Raw genomic sequence first — 27,527 nt, 5'->3', positions numbered from 1 at the left:
GTTTCTGCAATGTGTCAAAATGCCCACATGGTCCTTGGCAACTTCCTAAAAACACTTGATGGCCAACTGCCAACGGCTGAAGACAGGCCAGGAGATGTTGGGAGATCCAAGTAGTAGTTCTAAAACTCAACATAGTATGGATGAGTAGAAAAATGGGGATAAAAACTAAAGGACAAATGGGGTGGGATGGGGGGATGATTTGGGTGTTCTTTTTTCACTTTTATTTTTTATTCTTGTTCTGGGTCTTTCTGATGTAAGGAAAATGTTCAGAGATAGATTGTGGTGATGAATGCATAACTATGTTATCATACTGTGGACAGTGGATTGTATACCATGGATGATTGTATGGTGTGTGAATGTATTTCAATAAAACTGAATTTAATAAAAAAAACAAAAAACAAAAAACAAAAAAACTCAACATAGCTTCTCCAAAATTATGTTTACCTAGAATAAAACATGTCAAAATAGAATCCTGATTTGACAAGGTTGCTTAGAGTTTGCCTAGGATAAGCCTAGGTTCAGAGATTGGTGAAGCACAATGGGAACTTTTGTTCTAAGACTAAATTCTGCCCGTAAAATGGCAGTATGGCCACAGAAATCTGAGAACTCTGAAGCAGTCTGAGAGTTTGAGCCCAGAAGAGACTATCTGTACTTTTACACTCACCTTTGTCAATGACTGATGCAATAGTAGAAAATGTGGCAAGAGACTAGGCACATCCAGACAATACTTAAGGATCCTTGGTAATAACATTTTGAATTTTAGAACTTTGAGAAACAAATAGAAAGAAAACCCACAAGTGATAAAAGTATATATGAATTAAAAATGCATCTGATCAGTTTATAGAAAATGACTTGCTAAGACACTCTTTCCTAATCCTTGTGGAAAATTATCACTACCAGTACTAACACAAACCCTGCTCTATCCCTGCTCATTCCCCATACAGATAAGGCTCCATCTAAAAATAATTCTACCTGTTTTGCACACAAGACTTTCCCCCAGAATAAATGTATTTCTAATGATTCTAATAGGAACTGCTGTTTATTAAATTATTTTAATATACCCCGTGATTTCTGACATTAACTGTAATATCAAGCAAAACCTTTATCATGTAAGTGGGTGTATCACCCAAGTTCAAACAGCAAGTAGTAGAATTGGGTTCAAACTCAGGTGTTGAGACTCCAAAATCCTTCTGGTATTTCCAATCATTGGCAGAAGGCAGTATGGAAATAGCAAAAGTAGCCCTGTATGGAGATCTAGGAGACTGGGATCTAGTCCCAATGTCATCATTTGCTCCCCACTAACCTTCAGTAAGTAACTGGACTTTGTGACCTCTAGTTTCCTCATATAAAACAGGGGGATTGGATAACATGATTTATAAGTTTCTCTCCAGTACTAGTATGATAATAACATGTGCATTTATCATTTTTTCCATTTATAACTTATGTTTGCACCCACTCCCTCATTTTGGTACTGATATTATTAAGACACGTTTTTAAAATTTAAAATATTTTATGTATAAGCCAACTTTTTAAAAACCTTTATAGCCAAGGAGAGTAGACATAAATCAATGTGAATTATGTAGCAGATTAATTCAATTTTTCAACCACAATTATACCTTATCTAATACAAAAATAAAAACCAAGTTCTATTCTGACACTGGAAAGTGCCGTCTCAAAAACAGACAACAATCTGCAAAAAGACAATCACTTTTACTGAGGGTGACCACTCATTCAGATCTGAGAGAACATTTTGGATGGTTTTTCCTGTAGTCTTTTCAATTGTTTTACATACAATACTTTTCTTAGGACTGAAAAAATTCTAGAAGCACTAACATAGCACACATAAAAAGCCTTTTATTTGTATTCTTTGAAGCAGTCCTTCATCATCAAAGGGTACTTTTGAGCTAAAAAGTCCAAAACTCTAAACCTTAAACACATGCTTGTACAACAAAAATACACGGCAATAAAATCCTAATGTTAACCTCTTTAAAGCAATGTTAAGTCATCAATATTTTAAGAGTATTTTGAAAGTTACATTTTGATGATGAGAACACTAAAACACTTTAATAATTAGACTTTCTAAACAATGTATCCTTATGAATTTCTTAGGTGTTCCTTTATGGAAGGTGTAGGTAAAGGGAAAAGTTAAGACATAAGCATAGATATATTTTTAAAAATAAGTAACCTATGACTAAATAAAACATTTCAAATCTTAACCTTAGTTGCTCAGGAATATACTAGTTTTTCAGTCTACAATTTTCAGATCATCAGGGTTGAATATAAATTTCAACGTACAAAAGAATATACTCCCTGTCCCATTAAATTGCAAAAGTTATAGTTCACCAAAGAATGATCCAGGCTGATTCTTAACATTAGAGATTTAAAAAATGCATTCATAGGCCTCAAAACATTAAGCCTGCCTGTCTAAATAACATATACCATTGAAAAAAAAAAAGATATAAATAGATAGATAAAATCATTTTAATTGCAATCTAATGTATAACTGGTTTTGTTAAAAGATTTGAGGCCTAAATTCATATTTATAGAGGATATAACTAGAAATTCAATCTTCCTAGCAATTCTTATTCTATTAGCAATAATGCACACTAACATAGATCAATAGTTAACCATACTGATCCACACTGTACATCCCACCTGTCTTCATATTTTTGTGGAATAGTATGATTTTTAATTTTAAATTGAATTCACATGAAGGAAAAGTTAAAAAAAAAAGCAAGTTTTTACTACTTAGATGAAATTCTCATACAATTACTTATATAGGTATAGCTACAGCAAAACTAAAACTCATCAAAATACCAAACAACCAAATTGTGAATGTATGAAGTCACTTATTTACCTCACGTTGCCTTTGGTGTTTCTGAGAACAGTTGCAGCAAAATTCTGTGTAACACCCACCAAGCTGATTCCATCCACTTCCACAATCTGGTCATTGACTTGTATTCTTTGGGAGGAAAAAAAAATTACCCGCAATTAATTTTTCTGAGAATACATTATTATTATTCCCAATGAATTAGGTGACCAAAATGTTTAAATTTTAAAATGCTCTTACTGCTCAAAAATTTGATTTTAACATACAAACTCCAGATCTTAGTTTGAAAGATGGCTTTGAAAGACAGCAACAAGTAATAAAAAGAAAAGGTTCATTTTACCCACTTTCCATATTCCTATCATCAGGAATTGATAACTGCTAAAATATGGCATATTTATATCATATTTTGTTGTTAACAATAAAATAAAATAAAATAAAATAAAATAAAACGTAACAGATCCAGCTAAACTATCCTATGAATCTTATTTCCAGGTCCTCACGCCACTTCTTTTCCTCAGAATCATCAGAACTGCAGGGAATCTTTCCTATTCAAATATAATTTCAACATGTAATGCTCATAAACACACATGCAGGTGTGGGTGTGCATGTGTATTTAAAAGCAATATATAGTATTAGTGTTGTTTAGTGTATAATACTTTTAAATTCATATATGTATACTTTGTATTTTTATATGCCATTTTTATTCCTAATGAAATATTATTAACATGCAGTATAAGATCATAAACACCCATGTATACAACACCCAGCTTTATCAAATCTCAACAGTAGGCAATATTTGAGTCAGAGTTTCTCTAAAGAAATACTTGAAAAGTTGAAGCCCATTTATTACCTGTCTCTAATCTTACTCCCTGCAATACTTCCCCAGAAGTATTATACTAACTTCAGAGTTTAGTCTTTCTACAAATATTATACTAACTTTAGAGTTTAGTCTTTCTACAAATGTTTGGAAATAGAAATAATATGCATAATAGGCATATGTGTATATATGCATAACAGGCATATATACATATATGTGTATATATTTGCCATATTTTCAAACATTATATAGTATGTGTCCTTTTCCTCAACTTAGTTTGTCTCCTTCAACATTACATTTGGAATTATACATGGTCAAAAAATGTAATTCTACCTAATTCATTTTAACAACTATGCAGTATTATCTTTTATTTATATATCAAAATGTATTTATCCATTTATCCATGTGAATATCCATTTACCCATTATTTAATCCAATAATACCAATTTATCCATTATTTTGTATGACTTTCAATTTTTGATATCATAAATACTGCAGCAATAACCAATTTCATGCATACTTCCTTATGCATATTTGTGAGTTGCTCTAGGATAGAAACCAAGAAATGGAATTCCTGAGTCAAAGAACATAGGCATTTTCAACTTTATTAGACATCAACAAATAGTCAAAATGGTTGTTCCAATTTATATTCTCATCAGCACCGCATGAAAGGTTCTGAATCTCCACACCCTCAAAACCAAAAACTAGGTATATTTAGGCATTTTAATTATTGCCTATCTGATAGTGAAAAGATATTATATTGTGGTTTTAATTGCATTTCCCTGATTGCTAGTGAGGTTGAATATTTTATCAGGTTTATCAATTATCTGACCATTTCAGCAAACAAACTGCCAAATCATTTCTTTTTACCCATTTTGTTATTGTTGTTGGCTTGCCATTTTCTTATTGATTTGAGGAAATATTTATATATTCTATATAGCAATAGTTTCTTAATTAAATATGTTGTAAATATTTGCCCAATCTGTAGCTTAACTCTTCACATTTCTTTGGAAAATGACGGCTTTGAGGAAAATATATATATTTTTAAATAGTCATACTTGTACTTCCGACCTTATAGTAAGTAGTTTTTTATTTTGTATAAGGAGTCCCTTTCTACTTCAGGTTATAAAAACACTTGATATTTTCTTCTAAAGGTTTTAGCATTTTGCTTTTCTGCATTTAGGCATTTATCCACTTAGAAATTATTTCATTTATTATAATATGGGTTAAATCTATTTTATTTTTTAACAAATGTATAAAGGATTGACCTAAGAACATTTAATAATGGCTCCATCTTTTCTCCACTAATTTGTATTGTAGTGCTACCTCCCTCAAGTTTTCAAGTATGCATAGGCATGTTTCTTGGTTTTTTATCAGGTTCTATTTGTCTGTTTGTCCATCCTTGTATCACTATCACATTGTCTAAATTAATTTACCTTCATAATTAGTTTTGGTAATTCATAGGACAATTCCTCTCATCTGGTTTACTGTCTTCAAATTTTTCTGAGCTATTCTTGACCCTTTGCTCTTCCTAATTAGTCTTAGGCTTTATTGACAAGTTCTAGGAAAACACTTGTTGGGGTTTTAATAAAATTATACTGATTTTAAAGATTACTTTAGTGAGAACTGATATCTTTATAATATTGACTTTTCCCACCATTCAAATGAGTACTACTATAATTACCCCTGGGCAAGTGTTGTGTACATCATAGGTTGCTGATATGTATTAAGAAAACAGTCAAAACTTGGAGGGCAACATGTCATATGGATGCATTATTTAATCGGCCAACCCAAGGGTTACTGAGAAGGATGTATACTATTTGACCAACTGTTTAATATTGATTTGAGGTTCTAAATTTAGTGAATCTGCATGTTAATTGGTAGATTTTAGTCCTGGAAAAAACGTTTTCCAGTTGGAAAAGATAACTCCAAAGGTCATGGTTTATTGCCCTGTGCTAACCAATATCGTATTGAACTCAGCAATATTTCTTCACATTTCTCTATTAACTTGCTCTAAATACCCAGCTCCAAAAATGATTTTTGAACAAGGTTTACCATCTTACTGGTTCCTACATTAATTAGTGAATTGAATACAATTATTGTAGGAAGCAGAGCTAACTGTATTTAAAACTATGCTTGGTGACCAATGTTTTCAAAGTAACTAAAATCTTGAAAATCATACTGTAAGTTGACACCAAACAAAACATAATTACTACTGACATACACGCTGGCATTTGTGTTGGCATAATAATTCACAATTACGAACACTATGTTCATTTCATATTGTGTGAAACTCATGTTTTCAACTCTGAATATGAATCTATAGTAGTTTTGGATGTTCTACCAAGATGCCCAAGGGCATTAACAAAGCCAATTCAACCACAGAAATGTACTTCATGCACTGTTTAAGCCCAGGCAGATCTTTTCCTGGTTCTCACAGTGATTCCCAAGCAACAATAGAATTTTATCTTTGCTTGCATTCTAGATCTCTGTTTTTTTTTTTTTTTTCCCCTACTGATTTTCTGCTTTTCATTATTTTTCCTGGTTCTTGACCATTTGGTTCTGATTCTAGTTTTCATATGGCTAATAAAGAACTCCCCAGTGGTAGAAACAATGATTGGAAATGCAATTTTATAATCTGATCATTTGATGACCTCTGTTGAAATTATGGGGATCTGTTATCTCTGATATGAGAGAACAGAGTTTAGGTTGCTAGCTTATTGTTTGTCTATCTGTGAGCTCAAATTATTTCAGAAAACATTTCATAACCACTGGAAAGGAAAACAACCCTTTCAAATCATGACCAGTGATTTTTTTGTGGGTTTGTCTGTTTACCCTGACTTGCGGCTGAGGTTGCAGAACTGATGCCACAGCTTCCTTGTGTTTCTGTAATTGAAACCCTTATCGCTCCTTGTGTAATAATGAAATATTTTCCCAATTTAGAAGGGTATAAGAATATAAATTATAAAGTCTCTGAAATTAAAGAACTGCTGACCTAATTGGTTATAGAGAATAATAAGCACTTTCAAAACTTTGATATTCTAAAAGAATAAAGAAAACTTTATATTTGCTAGAAATTTAAGAAAAAACATACTTCTTAAAAGAAGTATGCTAGCAGCTCAAAAACATTTTAAAATGCAAATCTAAGTTTGCATATTAAAAATGAATCTTTGGACAAAATAAATTTTCCCATGATTTTGTAAGTATAGAATATAACTACATATTTAATTTTTGTAAGATGTGGGTTTGTAATCTGAATTTCCTAAAGTTTTTACAGTGATTTACTGATCAGATAAGTAAACAGTATCCCTACATAATGGTTAAGATCATAAAAAAATATAAAATTATGTTCACCTAAACTGAATCATAATTCTAACATTTATGTTAGTAGTAATTATATTCTATGACTGTCAACTTAAAACATGCATTTTCAAGATTCTTAGTTACTTTCAAAACATTGGTCACCAAGCATAGTTTTAACTATATACAACTCTGTTTCCTACCTTAAAATTACAGTTACTCTAATTTTACGTTTTAAATGAATGTGTTCATCCTTGCCACTTTACGGAAGATGTAAAAATAATGTGTATGGCTGCAGGGAATGAGATTCGCCAGTATACTCAATAATTATCTAGTTCCTACCTCCTAGGAAATAGAAGTTAGTTAACTAGACCACAAGTTAAATATGGGTAATTGAGACTAGAAGCAAGTGTGACAGGAAAAATATAATTGTGTAGGTGAATTAATGGGATGAACTTCCGTCTTTCAAGAAAGATAACAATTTACTCCTAAAGTGACAATCTGAGACAGAATATGAAAGAACATAACGGAAGACAAAACTTAAGTGTGTAGAGAATTGTAGGGGTTTGAAGAAGTGATTTTCACATAGAACAAGCTATATAATGGGTTTAAATTTTCGTGCATGCCACTCAATTTTGAAGGGTTTATTCATAATACAATTTAGAAGAAAAGAGCATGTGGATCTTTTGACTGCCAAATATTAAATTAATGCAAAAGTAAAAACTGACTTCCTCTCTAGTATAATAATGGATCTAGAAGTATTTAGTCTTCTTTACCAAATTAGTCTTCTAGTCTTAACACCCCTTAGTAAGGTGTATTAAGAAATTTTGTTTCTCACAGGAATAATTTTCTGTGCTGTCTGTTGCCTTTTCATTTTCTTGATTAATATAAAAGACACACAAGAAGATATAAGTTTCCTTACAATTCTATTACCCTTATTCTACTATGATTTTAAAATAGTTTTCACTTTAATTAAATTGAGTAACCACATATATCTCAGGGACTCACGGTCATATCCTAATTGAGACTTAATCTCCTCTTACAGTTCTTATAATTCTTTAGATTTTGCTGTCCCCAAAACAGATGTTGAATTTAGAAAACAAAGTAACACATTGGGATGTCTTTTACACTTAAGATTTATCTTTGAGATAGTTGAGGCCCCTGGTAAACTTCCAAAGATCTATTCTACTCTCATCTTGTAAAGAGTGATGTTAGAAATAAATAGCCTTGTTTGGTGTTCTCCAGATTTCTAATTAATTCAACACAATTAACCTTCAAGGGAAAAGTTTTCAAATCAAAGGATAATTTGGTATAGACAATATGTTAAAATTATAAATGTCTCAGGTCCTGGAAATTTGTTAATAGTATCACTGTCTATAGCAAGTTCTTATCTTCAGAGAAAACACTGCTCAAATTCTTAGGAAACAACGAAATATTTTACCCCAATTGAAAAATTAATTCTCCTCCATTTTGATAGTGTTAGTTACCATAATAAATTAGTCACTACCATTTACTCTTAATAATAAACAGGCTAGTTTCTGTTTCCCTCTACTACAAACTACTGATCATCATTTGTGTCTTCAACTAAGAACAGTCTAGGAGTCATGGAAAGGGCTATATACTAGGTAATCTTAACAACTAATATTTTAAAGAATAGGCTCTTGGACACAGGCTTCACTTAAAAAGAACCTTCAGACCATCTGAGTGGATAAGTCAGGATTTCTAGGACTCTTTTTAATCCAGAAGAAAACGTCATAAATTCAAATAGCTGGACAGACTCAAGGGAAAAAAAAAATTACATAGGACTGAATGAAGAGGAAATTTAATTATGGTTTTTTGATTGGAATACTGATTGGTATTATTTTTAATTTTCTCTTTCTTAGTGGATATATGAAAAAGCCCTTTTTCTTTCTTCTGAAGTTGTTTTAATCATTGATTTAGTAGAGTCTGTTTTTGTAAAGGTTCATGGCCTTTATGAAATCAGAATGGCATCTTATCCTTGCTAACCCCTCACAATTCAGAAACAAATACTCTGATGGAGTCTACCTACTTTTCTGATTACAATGCTATTGGTCTAGTTTCAATAAGATCTCTTCTTTTTCTACCAGGATTTAATTTGGAAAATTGACTGAGCAACCAAGGTCATACCCAGAGTGTCATACTGGCAATATATCTCATTTAATCAGATATGACAACACACCATAAAGAAAAAAAGTTATGAATTATATATGAAGCGAATACCTATAAAACTTTTTCAGAACAGCTGTCCTAGTACTTGGCTTACAGGATCCCAGCCATACCAGAGGTAAGGAGAGTCACTTCTTGGGAGGCCATGAACCTTAGCAAAATTTAAGGAATTTAAATAGCAAGTATTCATCCAAATGTATGATGAGGGAATTTTGAGACTGGTTTACTAAATTCAGAATAGAAGGCCAAATGATAGATGCTTTTAGAAATCCAATCTAACATTCCTTATAAACATTTCCAGGCAAAAGATAATACTCTATTGTTACTAGGGGCTCAATACCATATAACACTAGATTCGTAGAACAAACTTAAGGAGATCTAAATAGTTAAGGAACACTCTTGCTGCATTTATGTAAAACATCAGGCCAAAAATTCTGAGAACAGCCAATTTTTGAATAAAAATAATCTTTGAGATTATTTTGATAACAAGGAGTGGGGTCTGTTAAAAAAAATTATCCAAAACTTAAGAACTAAGCAAAAAGGTAAACAAAAAGTGGGGACCCTGTTAGCAGGTCCACTGAAGAATTATTTAGAATATATTTTCTTCAAAACATTATTTACTATCGATTTAAGTTCCTAGACTTAATAACTCCACATATGGGAACTAAGATGGCGGCTAGCTGAGACAGGGCAAAAAAAACGCCTCCGTGAAAAACACTAGCTAAAAACCAGAAAGTGATCTAGAATACCAGTTACAGTGATGCACCAACTGGATGAGGGCTCCTAGCTCCAGAGGGGCCGTATACCTGGTGAAACTGGGAGTCGGCATTCTGAAAAGAGTGAGTAAGCTGGCTGGAAGACCCGCAGCCGCGCAGCAGACTGGGGAAGCCAGGGTTCAGTGTATGGAGACCAGCTGGCTGTTTAAAAAAAAAAAAAAAAAAAAAAAAAAAGGAGCGGCTCCAGTAGCAATTGTGGGAACCACGCAGAAAAACACAGCAAGAGGGGGCTGGGCTGGCCTCTTGCTGTCTGGCCGGGAAGATAGCCCGCAGCAGATACCCTTGGGTTCTGGGGAACGGAGGGGAGAGCTGGAAGCAGAAAGAAACCCCGCGGCTAACAGCTAGCCCCTGGAGGGCTGGATAAACTCCTGCCCAGGGCCATGCCCACAGCCCAAAGCCCCGCCAGTTGTCCCAGAGCTGGGAAGGAGTAACGGTGCAAGGAGGAGGGGGCTGAGACGCCCCGCTCGGCCATTTTTGCTTCGGGCTGGGAGTGCACTGCCACACGGCCTGGCGGCCCGGGGCTTCCCTTGTGGGACGGCGTGCACTGATGACGTAGCACAGCCTTCCCTTGGCTGAGCTACTGGAGGAGCACAGCTGGGAGGGGGGATCCACTCAGAGAACCCAGGGACGCTATGCCAAGTCCAGTGGTTTATGGATCAGCGAGAGTGAGAGGCTGGGGCTGAACTGAAATGAAGGCTTAGACTGGTGCGGTGGCCTTTAATCTCTGGGATCCTGGGGGATTTGAACATTAGAACTGCCCTTCCTCCCTGGGTACCCGTACACACGCCCCAAATTCAGGGCGGACAGCTCCAGCAACACACCCAAACTGAGTTCTCCAGCTGAACCCACAAGAATCATTTCCCCACACAAAGCGGAAAAAAGGTTGAGGACTGACTCGAGGGATATAGGTGACTCACAGATGCCATCTGCTGGTTAGTTAGAGAAAGTGTACATCACCAAACTGTGCTCCTGAAAAACTAGATCAATATCCCTTTTTCTTTACAACTTGAAAGGGCCCTATCAAGCAAAACAAATGCCAAGAGGCCAAAAACAACAGAAAATCTTAATGCATATGATAAAACCAGAAGATATGAAGAATCCAACTCCAAACACACAAACCAAAATATCGGAAGATACAGTATACCTCGCAAAGTTAATCAAAGATCTACAATCGAGGAATGAAAACATGGCAAAGGATTTAAAGGACATCAAGAAGACCATGGCCCAGGATGTAAGCTACATAAAGAAGACCCTAGAAGAGCATAAAGAAGACATAGCAAGAGTAAATAAAAAAACAGAAGATCTCGTGGAAATAAAAGAAACTGTTGGCAAAATTAAAAAGACTCTGGATTTTCACAATACAAGACTAGAGGAAGTGAACAACATCTCAGTGTACTAGACGTCCACAGAACAGAAAATGAAACAACAAAAGAAAGAATGGAGGAAAAAAATCAAAAAAATTGAAAAGGATCTCAGGGAAATGATAGATAAAATAAAATGTCCAAACTTAAGACTCATTGGTGGCCCAGAAGGGGAAGAGAAGGGTAAAGGTCTAGAAAGAGTATTCAAAGAAATTGTTGGGGAAAACTTCCCAAACCTTCTACACAATATAAATACACAAAGCATAAATGCCCAGTGAACTCCAAATAGAATAAATCCAAATAAACCCACTCTGAGACATATTCTGATCAGACTCTCAAATACTGAAGAGAAGGAGCAAGTTCTGAAAGCAGCAAGAGAAAAGCAATTCACCACATACAAAGGAAACAACATAAGACTAAGTTGTGACTACTCAGCGGCCACCATGGAGGTGAGAAGGCAGTGGCATGACATATTTAAAATTCTGAGAGAAAAATTTCCAACCAAGAATACTTTATCCAGCAAAACTCTCATTTAAATTCGAGGGAGAGCTTAAATTTTTCACAGACAAACAAATCCTGAGAGACTTTGCCAATAAAAGACCTGCCCTACTTCAGATTCTAAAGGGAACCCTATCAACAGAGAAACAGCATAAAGAAGAAAGAGATACAGAGAATTTTTACAGAAATATATAGTACCTTACATCCCAAAGCACCAGGACACTTATTTTTCTCTAGTGATCATGGATCTTTCTCCAGAAGGGACCATAAACTGGGACACAAAACAAGCCTCAAGAAATTAAAAAAAAAAAAAATTTGAGTATACTCAAAGCACATTCTCTAACCACAATGGAATACAAATAGAAGTCAGTAATTTTTGAACTGTAACTCCACTAGTTACTTCCTACATGATATAAATTACACAAACCCTAATGACAAATCAGTGGTTTTGAACTCAATGTAAGATATGTAATTTTAGACAACTATATAAAGGTAGGGGAATGGAGGAGTATAGGAACATAGCTTATGTGTCCTATTGAAGTGAAGGTGGTATCAAAGAAAAACAAGATTGATATGGATTTAAGAGGTTAATTTTAACCCCCACAGCAAACACAAAGAAATTATCAGAGAATATAACCATAGAGATGAAATGTAGAGTTTGGGTTACGAGAAATGGGGGAAGGGGCAATGGGGAGTTAGAAATGAGGATGGAGTTGCTGTTTAAGGTGAAGGGAAATTTCTAGTAATGGATGGTGGGAAAGAGCATTACCACATTCTAAAGGTGATTAATCCCACTAATGGAAGGCTAGGGAGGGGGTGGAATGGGAAGATTTAGGCTGTACATATGTTTCCACAACTGAAAAAAAAAAAAAAAAAAAGACAGTCTAAATAGATGATGATTGAATGCCAAGGATGAACTTGGATGGAATTGGAGGATAGAGGACAGGTGGCTCAAAGGGACACAGTTGAGACATAAGGTAAAGGAAATATAGAATGTAAGCTTTGTATCATTGTTGAACCTCTTGCACTTCTTAGCTGCGCTCAATGGGATTGCATAAAAGAATGGTCTTGTTCATGGGAAGTGTATACGTGAATTATAGTGTATGTTCAAAGATGTGTGCAGCTAGCTCTCATATGTTCAGAAGACAGAGCAATAGATGATGGATGATAGGGAGGGAGGGAGGGACGGAAAGAAATAGCGATGTGACAGCATGTTAAGGTTGGTGGATTGAGCTACCGGGAGAGGGGTGTCAGGGTATGATGGAATTCTTTGTATGGGGTTAGCATTGGTTTTGCAACTGTTCCTATAACTGAATTTATTTCAAAATAAAATTAAAAATAAAATGGTAGGAAACCCTCATTTGCTTGCCAACCCTCCACCCCATACTGGCTCTGCTCAGAGGTGGCCCACACTCCCAGTGCAGGTCTCTGGTCTCGATTCCAGAGTGAACAGAATAAACCTTATGGTTATACTTGGTGCATAAATGTCAGTGCCAGTCTGTCTGGTGGCTGAACCAAAATGCTCATTGTGGGCTCACTGCCCCAAAACTTGCCCTGTATGTAAAGGCGCTCACAGATACCTCCTACAAAATGCTGTAGGAGAAAAGTCAAATTGCAGTTGCCTAGGGCAAAGGATTGTTGGCTGTAGAACATACAATGTAATACCTGGGACCATGAAAAAGTGAATTTTCCTGAGGTAAAGGGGCATTTGGAAGTGTATAAACAAGGGAATTCCTACTGCCCTGTGGGCATGCCTAGGACAAGATGTACGCACAGAAAAGACCAGGATGTCTCTTGGGCTACTCATAAACTCTTTGTATGGATAAGCTCTGAAAAACATTTACAGAAAGACAGGACAATCTGCAAAGACTGATAAAGGTGTTTTATAACCATCAAACTGTCAAAGGCCAAAGATAAAGAGAGAATTCTGAAAGTCCAGAGAAGCAATGTGTCAGTTATAAGTGAGCTTCAAAAAGACTAAATGCTGATTTTTCATCAGAAATCACAGAGGCAAGAAAGCAGTGGTGACATATATTTAAAGTGCTGAAAGCAAAATATTGCCAACAGTAATTCTATATCTAGCAAAAGGGTATTTCAAAAATAAGGGAGTGATTAAGACATTCCCAGGAAAACAAAACATTGAAGAAACTCATCACCACTCATTGCAAGAAATGCTAATGAGAGTTCTTCAGGTTGAAAGGAAAGGCACTGGACAGTTGACTGAAGCCACATAAAGAATAAAGATCTCTAGTAAAAGAAATGATCTGTATAAATATAAATAGCATTATTACTTTATTTTTGACTTGTAACTCTACTTTTTACTTGCCATAGGCCCTAAAAAGCAAATGCATAAAATAAAATAATAAATGAATGTTTTAGCTTACAATGTATAAATATGTAAACTGTGACAAGAACTATCCAAAGGTGGGAGGACAGAGGGATATGAACACAGTTTGAGAATGCCACTGAAGTTAAGCTGGTAACAAATCTAGTGAGATTATTATATATTTATGATTAAGCCCAATGATAACCATAATGAAAAATATTGGAAAAATATGCACAGAAGAATAAGAGAAGGTATTACATGGGTTGATTACAAAAGATCAAATAGATTAAAAATAGGCAGTAATGGAAAAATTGAGGGTCAAAAAAGGTATAAGACTTACAAAAATCAAAGGGTAAAAATCATAGAAGAAAGTCCTATATTATCAGTAGTTACTGTAAATGTAAATGGGTTAAATTCTCCAAACAAAAGGCAGAGATTGGAAGAATGGATAAAAAAAGCATGACCCAACAATATGCTATTTACAAGAGACTCACCTTATATTCAAAGACACCAGTGGATTGAATGTGAAAGGATGAAATAATATAATCCATATAAATAGTAATAAAAAGAAAGTGGGTATGACTCTACTAGTATCAGACAAAATGGAAATTAAGTCAAAAACTGTTTAAAAGGAGAAAGAAGGGCACTATATATTTATAAAAGGGTCAATTTATCAAAAAGATATAATGATTATAAACATAAATGCACCTAAAACCAGAGCTCCAAAATATATGAAGCAAACACTGACAAATTTGAAGGGAGAAATAGATGGTTCTACATTAATAATGCAAGACTTCAATACACCACTCTCAATATTGGATAGAACATCTAGACATAAGGTAAATAAGAAAAGAGAGGACTTGAACAATACTATAAACCTAGTAGACATATATAGAACCCCTCCCAACTACAGCAGAGTACACATTCTTCTCAAGTACATATGGATCATTCCTTAGGACAGACAGTGTTAGTTCACAAAACTAGTTTCAAAACATTTCAAAAGACTGAAATCATACAAAATATCTTCTCTACCACAGTGCAATGCAAATAGAAATCAACGACAAAAGGAATACTGGAAAATTCACAACTATATGAATTTAAACAATATACTCTTAAGCAATCAAAGAAGAAATCACAAGGGACATTAGAAAATATGTTGATATGGATGAAAACAAGAACATACATACAAAACATTACCAGACGCAGCAAAGGCAGTGCTCAGAGGAAAATTTATAGTCCTAAATGATTATATGAAAAAAGAAGAAAGATCCCAAATTGATAATCTATCTTCACACTTGGAGGAACTAAGAAAAGAAGAGCAAATCAAACCAAAAATGAGAAGGAAGGAAATAATAAAGATTAGAGTGGAGATAAATGAAATAGAGATTAGAAAAACAATAAAGCAAAGCAATGAAAACAAAAGTTTGTTCCTTGAAATGATCAGCAAAACTGGCAAACCTTTAACTTGACTGACAAAGAAAAAAAAAAGAGACTGCACAAACAACAAAGCAGAAATGAAAGACGGACATTACTGCTGTCCTTACAAAAATAAAAAGGATTATAAGAGGATGCTATCAACAATGAAAGCCAGAAAGTTAGATAACCTAGATGAAATGATAAATTTCTAGAAACACAAGAACTACATACATTGACTCAGGAAGAAACAGATCTCAACAGACCCATAACAAGGGGACTGAATCAGTTATTACAAACTTCCCAACAAGGAAAAGCCTAGGACCAGATGACTTCATTTGTGAATTATACCAAGCATAAAAAGAAGAATTAACTCCAATCCTTCTATAACTCTTCCAAAAAAGTGAAGAGAAGATTTCCAAATTCATTCTGTGAGGCCAGCATCACCCTAATATCAAACACTGATAGTGATATCATGAGAATAGAAAACTGCAGATCAATATCCCTTATGAATATAGATGCAGAAATCCTCAACAACATACTAGCAAACCAAATCAAACAGCACATCAAAATGACCATACTTCATGATCAAGTGGGATGAAACCCAGCAATGCAAGGGTGGTTCAATATAAGAAAATCAATCAATGTAATGTACCACATTAATAGAATAAAAGAATAAAAAAGCATGATCATCTCAACTGATGTATTCGATAAAATCCAGGAACTTTCCTTCAAAAAACACTCAGAAAACTGGGAATAGAAGGGAAATTCCTCAACATGATAAAGGGCATATAAGAAAAACTCACAGCTAACATTATAGTCAACAGTGAAAGACTGAAAGCTTTCCTCCAAAAATCAGAAATAAGACAAGGATGCCTTATTGCTATTGCTATTCAACCTTATACGGAAGATGCTAGTCAGAGCAGTCAGGCAAGAAAAAGAAAGAAAAGGTATCCAAATTGGAAAGGAAGAAATAAAACTATTCCTATTTGCAGCTGACATGATCCTATACATAGAAAATTCAGAAGAAACTACAAGAGGGCTAGTAGAGCTAATAAAATAACTCAGCAACATAGCTGGGAACAGGATCAATAAGTCAGTGGTGTTTCTATGCACCAGCAACAAACAAACCAAAAATGAAATTAAAAAACCAATTCCATTTGCAATAGCAACTAAAAGAATAAAATATCTAGGAATAATTTAACCAAAGATACAAAGGACTTATACACAGATTACTACAAATCATTACTGAAAGAAATTTGAAAGATAAATAAATGGAAAGATATTCCTTGCTCATGAATTGGAAGACTTAATATTGTTAAAACATCAATAATACCCAAAGCAATTTATAACTTGAATGAAATCTCAATCAAAATTCCAATAGCGTTCTTCATAGAAAGGGAAAAGCTAATCATCAAATTCATACGGAACGGAAAGGATCCCTGAATTGCCAAAAATATCTCAAAAAAGAACAAAGTTGGAAGACTCACTCTTCCCAATTTCAAAACTTACTAGAAAATCTGTAAGACTCAAAACAGTGTGATACTGGCACAATCATGGACCAATGGAACAGAATTAAGAGCACATAAATAAACCCACACATTTATAGCCAACTGATTTTTTTTTATTAAATTCAGTTTTACTGAAATACATTCACACACCATACAATCATCCATGGTATACAATCCACTGTCCACAGTATGATAACATAGTTATCCGTTCATCACCACAATCTATCTCTGAACATTTTCCTTACATCAGAAAGAACCAGAGCAAGAATAAAAAATAAAAGTGAAAAAAGAACACCCAAATCATCCCCCCATCCCACCCCATTTGTTCTTTAGTTTTTATCCCCATTTTTCTACTCATCCATACACTAGATAAAGGGGGTGTGATCCACAAGGTATTCACAATCACACTGTCACCCCTTGTAATCTACATTATTATATAATTGTCTTCAGGAGTCCAGACTGCTGGGTTGGAGTTTGGTAGTTTCAGGTATTTACTTCTAGCTATTCCAATACATTAAAACCTAAGATGTGTTATCTATATAGCGCATAAGAATGTCCACCAGAGTGACCTCTCGACTCCATTTGAAATCTCTCAGCCACTGAAACTATTTCATCTCATTTTGCATCCCCCTTTTGGTCAAGAAGATACTCTCAGTCCCACGATGCCAGTCCACATTCATCCCCGGGAGTCATATTCTGCATTGCCAGGGAGATTTACAACCCTGGGAGTTGGGTCCCATGTAGGGGGGAGGGCAGCAAGTTCACCTGTCCGGATGGCTCAGTTAGAGAGAGAGAGGGCCATATCTGAGCAACAAAGAGGTACTCAGCGGGGGGCTCTTAGGCACAATTATATGCAAGTTTAGACTCTCCTTTGCAGTAAGGAGCTTCATAAGGGCAAGTCCCATGATCGAGGGCTCAGCACATCAAACCGCCAGTCCCAATGTTTGTGACAACATCAATACCAGTCCAGGTGAGGATGTCCAACACATCCGCACCTTCCCCCAGATCCTCGGGGCTGGGGAGGGGGAGTCCAACTGATTTTTGACAACGGTATCTAAGTGAGGGAAAAAGCTTCTTTAACAAATAGTTCTGGAAAAACTGGATATCCAGTTGGAAAGGAATGAAAGTGAACCCCTATCTCACAACCCTACATAAAAATGATCAAAGGCCTAAATATACGAGCTACACCTATAAAACTCTTAGATAAAAACATAGGGAGATATCTGCAGCACCTTGTATTTTAGCCTATGGATTCTTAGACTTTACATTAAAAATATGAGGAACAAAAGAAAAAAGAGGTAACTGAACTTCACGAAAATTAAAAAATTTTGTGCATCTAAGGATATTATTAGGAAAGTGAAAACACAACCAAAAGAATGGGAGAAAATATTTGGATAAGGGTTTAACATCCTGAATATATAAAGAATTCCTACAACTAAACAATAAAAAGATAAACAACACAATTTAAAAATCAGCAAAAGACTCTGAATAGACATTTCTCCAAAGAGGAGATACAAATCGCCAATAAGCAGATGAAAAGATGGTCCACATCATTAACAACCAGGGAAATGCAAATCAAAACCACAATGAGATACCATTTCACCCCACTGGAATGGCTATTATTTAAAAAACAGAAAATAATAAGTGCTGGAGACAATGTGGAGAAATAGAACCCTCATTCATTGTTGGTAGGAATATAAAATGGTGCAGCTGCTGTGGAAAACAATTTGGCAGTTCTTCAAATCTTAAACATAGAACTACCGTATGACCCAGGAATCTCACTTCTAGAACTGAAAGCAGGTACTCAGAAATATTTGTACACCAGTGTTCTCAGCAGTGTTATTCACAATAGCCAAAAAGTGGAAGCAACCCCAATGTGCAAAAGCAGATGAATAGATAAACAAAATGTGGGATATACATAAAATGGAATATGACTCAGCCTTAAAACGGAACAGGGTCCTGGTACATGCTACTCTGAAGACATCATGTTGAATGAAATACGTTTGACACAAAGGGACAGATATTATGATTCCACTTACATGAAACAGCTAGAATATGCAAACACACAGAGACAAAGTTGACCTGGGGTAGAGGGAGTTAATGCATTATGGGTGTAGGATTTCTGTTTGGGGAAATGTGATAATTTCAGTAATGAAAGATGGCAAAAGTACCACAATATTGTGAATGTGATTAATCCCATTGAATGGAATGATGGGTAGTGGTTGAGATGGGAAAGTTTACATTGTATACATGTTTCCACAATTAAAAAAAGAGAAGGAGAACAAGTAAAGAAACAGTGACAACTAAACGCATTACATATGCATTTACATATACATGAGACATGTGAAAAAACTGGAATAAAGACTGAAAGCTCTATATCCATGTTAAAGTTTTTGAACTTGATAACTGTACTTAAGGTAGTTTCATAAGTGAGTAACTTTGTTCTTAGGAAATGTACATGGAAGTATTATGCGTTCAAGGAGCATGATGAATACAACCTACTGTCAAATGTTTAGAAAACAGATAGATGGACTGATAGATAAACGGATTAATAGAATGATATGATAAATCTGGCAAAATGTTAAAATTGGTGGATGCAGATATCTAGGGGAGGGGCTATGTTGGAGTTTTCTGTTTGGGTTTTATATTATTTTTGCAACTGTCCTAAAAGTTTGAAATTATTTCATAGTAAAAAAATTTAAGACAAAAAAAAAAAGCATGCAATTAAGTAGCACTTTTAAAAATTTAACCCAGAAATTTATTGCTGATGATTATTGTTAAAAGTACTCAAATGGAAAAATAGAATCCTTCAGATTCCTTTAAAAAATGAAGACTCTCTCAATATTACTGTCTGAACACTACAGAACACTACTCATAGATCATGGTCATTAATTATTACCTTCATTCGTTCAGAAACATTCGGAGGGGGGAAATCATTCTACATATTTTCCTTAAACATCATTTATCATTTAAATTCTACAGATTAAGGGAATTCTGCAATGTATTTCGGACTCAACACTATTACTTTAAAAGCTCTTGTTAGGGCCAAATAAAATCCCAAACATTTGAAACTTCATTAAAAAAAAAACAAAAACAGAAAACTTTTCACTTATTCACCCCTTTATTTTTGGGTATATATGAATTAAGTTTGTCAGAAAACATGGATAATATAACTTTCTTTCCTAGATATTCCAAATATGGCATGTATTTTCAAATTTACTTAGAAAATTTTCAAATGACAAATGTGAAAGGAAGCATGATAGGAACATTAAAAGAAAAATCTCACAGCATTTTAGCAACATAAACAAAAGCTCAAGGAATTTTACTTATTAAAGAAGAAAGTACTTGGCCAGTAATAAATAAAATATCAAATGATATAATTCACAACTTAAAAGGATTTCATTATCCAGAATGTATTTTAGTACTCATATGACTGCTAAGGCATAAGTTAGCAAATATTTATTTCGTTTTCAGAAAGGGGTTAGGAATTTTTACAGGTTTGCATAGAAGGCTAGGAGAAACATATTATGTAATCCTTTGAAAAATATTCAAAAATTTTTCTGTCAGACAGATTTGCAGGTTTTATTAGGACATTTATTTCCACCAAATTAAACACTATTATTTGCTAAACCCCAAAAGGAAAAAAAAAATCAATGTTTCGATGAGTACTTCTGTATGAAAAGCACCATAAAAGATTACGTAAGAAAAGAGTCATATGTAAGACTACTCCTCAAGTAACTTAAAATCTAATTAATAAAATGGATAGATTATAAGTGCCATGAAGGCAGAAACTGCATACACTTAGTGCAACAAAACAGTTTGTGAACTGCAAATTGTGGACTGTCCTCTGGGGGAAGGATATTGCTGCCTGTCTGTCTCTTGTTCTTCTGTTCAGCTTTTGCTAAACCCCTTTCAAGTTTATTCCCATCCCTTAAGGGATAATATGGTTGGTCTGAGCCACTGACAAGCTATATCCACTGGAGAATATGGTCACATCATGAAAAGATGATGGCACTCTTTTCTCCGTCTTATCCCACCTCTTCTCTCCTGAACTGGGTGATCCCCTCTAAAGAACTGGACATCTTATACTCTCCCTGTCCCCGTTGACATGTTGGTCCCATATTTATATTTGGAATAGGAAGTGGAACTAGGAGAATTCATGAAAGGCATTAGCTAATTCAAGTGATCAGATCTGCCTTTATCAGAGGTCAGCCTGTCCAGGTAATAATGAATTAGCTCTTGGATTCCTTTGAGGTCAGGGACCATTTTTCTGCCAGGAATCCCAAAAAGAAGAACACTATAAGTTAGAATTTATACAATAGTGGGTAGCTGGGCTCAATACCAATAAAATAACCTCCAATATCCTTCAAAACCCCAAAATCGATTAGCCTAGAAACAGCTTAGAGCAATGTTCCCCAAAGTGTGTTGCTCCAACCATCTGCATCAGAATCACCAGAGATGATTGTATAAAATACTGATATTAAGGCTCTACTCTGGGAGCAGATTTCATGTATTTTACTGAGAATCTTAGTTATCTTGTAGGCATACTAAAGTGTGAGATCTATTGCTCGAGGATATCCAGGAAGTTTTGATTAGGAAAAAAATAAAAATTTGTATTTATCTTTTAACAAAGCAAATAGTTAGACAGGTTAAATGCCAGCCACAACTAAAATAGGCAAAGAAAAAAAAGCATCTAAAAATCACAGATAACATTAGAAAGGAACGAAATCAAGATGAAGATATGACAGTTCACTAGAGCCTAATTTTAAAAATCCAGGGTGTTCTCACATAAAAATAGTTCTAGTGCACAGCTGTTGGCATCTGAACAACTATATAAAATGCAGATGCCTTGGCCTAACCCTGTGATCTGAGTAAGAATCTTGGGAAAGGGTACAGGGACTCAGTCTTTCAGAGAACTCCTCAAGATATTCAGGGATACCACATGGCTGAGAAAAAGTCTAAAGGAGACTCCACTGCTCCTAAGTTCATTCTAAAAACAGCCCTGAAAATATAACAATAAATAGAGAATTAGATAGAAAAGAAGGACATATAACAATAGAGAACTGGATAGAAAAGAAGGAATGATTGGAAAATAGAGATAAACAATATACAAATTCATTTTTTAATGAGTGATTTGCAGAACTGATTTTAGGAAGATGTAGGGCTCAAGAAGAGACAAAGAAAGTTTTATAATAGTACAATCATGAAATAATGAGGATTTAAATCAATGCAGTTTGTTGGGTCATACGTAGAAAGAGATAAAGTTGGTATTATTATTGTGTCTTCAGAATGCATTTGCATGTATTACATGTTGGTGAGAATGTAAAGAAATGGGAACCATCACGTATTACTGGTAAGACTGTAAAATGATGCAGCGGCTTTGGAAAACAGTGTGTCAGTTGCTAAAAAGATTAAACATACAGTTATCATAAGACCCAAAAATTCCACTCCTAAGTGTATAAGAGAAATATAGGAGAAATAAAAACATACGTCCACACAAAAATTTGTACATGAATATCCATAGCAGTATTATTCATAGACAAAAAGGGAAAAAAACCCAAATGTCCACTAACTGATGAATGAATAAATGGAATGTGATATATCCATGCAGTGGAATAGTATTTGCCAATAAAGAGGAATGACATGGATAAACCTAGAAAACCTTATAAAGAAGCCAGTAACAAAAGGCCATATACTGTATTATTCCATTTATATGACATTTCCAGAAGAGACTAATCTATAAAGACAGAAAGTAAATTTATGGTTGCCTAAAGTTTGGAGATGGAGGACAAGGAGCATGGTTTGGGGAAAAAAATGAGTGAGAGCTAATACGTAGGGAGTTTCTTTTTGTAGCAATGAAAACAATTTTAAAAATATTCTAAAAATTATGATGATTGCACAACTCTGGGAATACATTAAAAATCATTGAATTTTGTACCTCAAATGAACATATATAAATTCTACCTTAAGAAAGGTGTTAAAATTAATCTTGAAGAGCAATTTTATTCAGCTGTATCATTCCAATAAAATATATTTCTAAATCACTTAGCCTAGATTTCAAGGTTTTTCAGCATTGGATCTTAACATAATTCTGCATTTTTATTCCACATCATCCTTCTTGGATGTTTGTTTATTTATTTATTTATAATTAAAAAAATTGTAGATTTACAGAAAAAATCATGTAAAAAAAATAGCATTCCCATATACCCTACCTTCCTATTAACACTTTGCTTTAATGTGGTACCCTTTTTATAACTGATGAAAGAATATTATAATTGTACTATTAACTACAGTCCATAGTTTACATTAGGATATATTTTTCCCCATTATACCACCCTATTATTAACACCTTGCATTAGTGTGATATGTTTCATGAAAGAACAATTTTATAATCGCACTACCAACTATAGTCCTTCATTTACAATAGGGTTCACTGTGTTGTAGAGTCCTATGTCTTATATTTTAATTTTTTTCTAGTAACCTATATACAGCCTAAAATTTCCCCTTTTAATCACATTCACATATGTATTTCAGTGCTGTTAATTACACTCACAATGCTGTGCTACAATCACCACCATCCATTTCCAAAACTTTACAATCGACCCAAACAGAAATATTTTAGAAACTAAGCATTAACTCCCCATTCCCTACCCCCAACCCAGCCCCTGACGGTAACCTACATTCTAGACTTTAACTCTATGAGTTTGTTTATTTTAATTATTTCATATCAGTGAGATCGTACCATATTTGCCTTTTTGCGTCTGGCTTATTTCACTCAATATGATGTTGCTGCATGAACCAGAGATTCATTCCTTTTTAATGCTGAATAATATTCCATCGTATGTATATACCACATTATGCTTATCCGTTCATTGGTTGATGGACACTGGGTTGTTTCCTTCTTTTGGCAATTGTGAATAATGTTGCCGTGAACATCAGTGTGCAAGTATCTGTTTGAATCCCTGCTTTCAATTCTTCTGGGTATATACCTAATAGAGGAATTTGCTTGGTCATATATAATTCTATATTAGCTTTCTGAAGAACTGCCAAACTGTATTTCAAGCAGCTGCACCATTTTTTACATTCCCACCAGCAATGAATAAGTGTTCTTATTTCTCCACATCCTCTTTAACACTTGTAATTTTCTGTTTGTTTAACAGTAGCCATTCTATTGGGTACGAAATGGTATTTCACTGTGGTTTTGATCTGCATTTCCCTAATAGCTAATGATGTTGAGCAGCTTTCATGTGCTTTTTAGCCATTTATATATCCTCTTTGGAAAAATATCTATTCAAGTCTTTTGCCCATTTTTAAATTGGGTTGTCATTTTTATTGTTGTGTTGTATGATTTTTTTCATATATTCTGGTTATTTAACCCTTATTAGATGTGGTTTCCAAATATTTTCTCCCACTGAGGAGGCTGTATTTTCACTTTTGTGATAAAATCCTTTTTATTACTCTGTCCCTCATCTGCCTCTGTGCCCTCCCTATTTCACTATGCAAGTAGTTGGATTATCTTAATCTTTAAGAAATAGGAATGCTACTCAAGTTTAAGAATATTTTATTGGACACTGTGACACTGTGCTAGAAGATGACTTCATTATAGTGGATTAAAAATTCTAGCATACAGCATATATCTTCCTTTCTCCTTTTCTCCCATTTGATCTATGTAGTTAGAAGGAAAGAGGTTCTGTTCTCCCATAGAACATGCCCATGATCAATTTCTCCCTTTACTAATCTTTTTATCACAAGTTTTGAACAGCATGGCTTCTTTAGTTCTCTCTACCTTACTCCCCATTTAAGTGGCAAAGTGGATGGAGCACAACCCTTCTCCCTGTATTGTTCAGAAATTATCCAGAGAAACAGAAACAAAAGGATATGTGCGGATGTGTTTGTGTTATGTGTGTATGTGTGTGAACAGAGTTTTATTATAAGGAATTGTCTCATGCCACCATGGGGGCTGGCAAGTCTGAACTATGTAGGGTAGGCCACAAGCTGGAAACACTGATAAAGGGATGCTTAAGACCTTAGTCCAAATTCCCCAAGGCAGAATGGCTGGCTGGAAATTCCAACAAGAGCCAATATTAAGGTTGAATCCAAATTCCTCTTCTGACTTCTGAAATCCTCAGTTCTGATTTTAAGACGTCCCACAGACTGGATGAAGAGACTTTCCACATTGCCAAGGGCAATCTCAGGCTATCAACTGATTTTTTATGCAAATCCCATCTCAAAATATCCTCACATTAACAAGAAGGCCAGCATTTGACCAGACAACTGGACATTGTAACCTAGCCAAGTTGACACATGAAATTAACCAATACAACCCCCAACTTTATTCCTTCTCTTCCTTCTAGGGTAAGAAGAGCACTGGGTTTGCTTGTAGCTGCTTAGCCATTTCTTGTGTTTTCTTCCAATATAGAATTTATTTGTACTTTGCTTCTACCTCTAAGTAGTAAAGCCTTTGATAAAATCATTGTGGATAAAATTGAAGATTTGCTTCAGAGGGGGGGAAAAACCCAAACAGATAAGTCCTTTGGTCTCTTTCAAACTCATCAGATTCACTTTATTCATGTGACAAAGTGGGAAGTCAAAACTTCATGTTAATTCCTTTAATAGTTTCCTTTATGTATTATACTCCCAACTGAAGTAGTAAGAGGAAAGCCCTCATTCTGGCTGCCAAGCCATTCACCAATAAGGTGGCATCCTTTACGAGGAGGTGTATTTTTCTCATTTGCACAAAAACACTATAGGGCTAGCAGTGGCCCCACCTTACAATAGGGCAGTCTAGGTCATGGTTTACAAAATGGCTAACTGCAACAGAATAATAAGGAGCAATTAAAATGATAGATTTCTGGGTTTGCATCTCTGATATTCTGGTTTGGAATACCTGAGGTAATAAAACCCAGTGCAAACATCTGGGTTGTTTCTAGATTTGGGCTATTATAAATAAAGTTGCTATTCACATATAAGTCTTTAGGTAGACATTTGTTTTCATTTCTTTTGGAAAATATCTAGAAGTAGGACTGCTGAGTCAAAAGGTTAATGCATGTTTAATGTCAAAAGAACTCCCTGTTTTCCCAAATGGCAGTAAAATTTTATATTCCCACCAGGCAGTCTGAGCATTCCACTTCTCCATATCCTCTCCAACACTTTGTATTGTCAGTGTTTTTATTTTTAGTCATTATAAATAGATGTGCTGTGGCATCTCATTGCAGTATTGATTTGTACTGCTTTGGTGACAAATGATGTTGAAAATATTTTCACATGCTTATTGGCCATGCATCTATATTTTCTTCCTTGAAATGCCCATTTTTTCAATTCTTCTTGTTATTAGGTTTTAAGTGTTCTTCATACCCTAGATACAAACCTTCAAATATATGTTTTGTCAACAGTTTCTCCTTGACTATGGCCTACATTTTCATATTTTTAACTGGATATCTTTCAATGAACAGAAGTTTTTCATTTTAATGATAATCAATTTAAAGGATTTATTTTATGTTCCAAGCTTTATGTCCTAAGAAATCTTTGCTTAATATGAGGTTACAAAGATTTTCACCTATGTATTTCTTTTAGAGCTATAGTTATAGCTCTTACATTAGATTTTCTATGATTGATTTTGAATGTTTTTCACATGGTGTGAGGTAAGAGTTGAGGTTCAGGTTTTTTGTTTTTCCATATGGATATCTAATTGTTCTTGCACTATTTGTTCAAAAGGCTATTCATTTTCCCCTTGAATTATCATGCCACTTACTGAAAATCAAGTGACTGCATATGTGTAGCTCTATTTCCGGACACAGTAATCATGAGAAAAGGTAAGGTCAGATAAATCCTCTAAATGTGCTCCCCCCACCCCCCCGAATTGCTATTCTAGATCCTTTCTATTTCCATACTCATTTTGGAATCAGCTTCTCAGTTTCTCAATGACACCCCCTCCCCACCCCCCCACCCCCCTGAAATGAAGTCTGCTGGGATTCTGATTGGGATTACTTTCAATCTACATATCAATATGGAGACATCTGAGGTCTGCTAACAATATTGAGTCTTCTGATCTATAAACATTGTTTATATGTCTCCATTTATTTATCTGACAAAATATCATATTACTATCAACTCCTGGTTGCATCTCAACATTTTTTTCATTTTTATCCAACAACATCCTTGCATAAACTAAAAGCACTAAGGTAAGCCATACACTAAAAAGACTGTCCAAATTCCTGTTTTGGAATCTTTCACAAAATAATTGTTCATAAATTTCTTTCCCAACCTCTCAAAAAGCTCCTCTTGAAGGCCCAGCTCAAATGTTAACTTCCCTTCAAAGAGTTACTTTACTTGCTTATCTGGCGTAGTGATCTTTTTCATCATTCAAACCTCTCCTATATCAAATATTTTATACCTGTACCTCACCTTATATGTTACCAGATACTGTTTGGTATTTCTTTATGTATAAGGTCTCTCTAATCTGATAGAATACAAATATCTTGGGTCTTGTATCTAAGTCCAAAGTAACA

General features: G+C 34.6%; 1 protein-coding gene across 16 annotated transcripts in view; it reads right to left on the bottom strand.

Annotated features, from left to right (window-relative positions):
• PPP1R9A (protein phosphatase 1 regulatory subunit 9A) overlaps positions 1 to 27,527 on the bottom strand; it is a 429,978-nt gene that overhangs the window by 129,350 nt on the left and 273,101 nt on the right. For all 16 annotated transcript variants that reach the window (XM_037836700.1, XM_037836701.1, XM_037836711.1 and 13 more), the window contains exon 5: positions 2,858 to 2,962. In XM_037836700.1, coding sequence (XP_037692628.1) covers positions 2,858 to 2,962 — 105 coding nt within the window. The remainder of the gene's footprint in view (positions 1 to 2,857; positions 2,963 to 27,527) is intronic.

This window comes from Choloepus didactylus, chromosome 5 (genome assembly GCF_015220235.1).
Source record: "Choloepus didactylus isolate mChoDid1 chromosome 5, mChoDid1.pri, whole genome shotgun sequence".
In the NCBI taxonomy this organism is placed as follows: Eukaryota; Metazoa; Chordata; class Mammalia; order Pilosa; family Megalonychidae; genus Choloepus; species Choloepus didactylus.
This window is presented reverse-complemented; position numbering and strand designations above follow the sequence as displayed.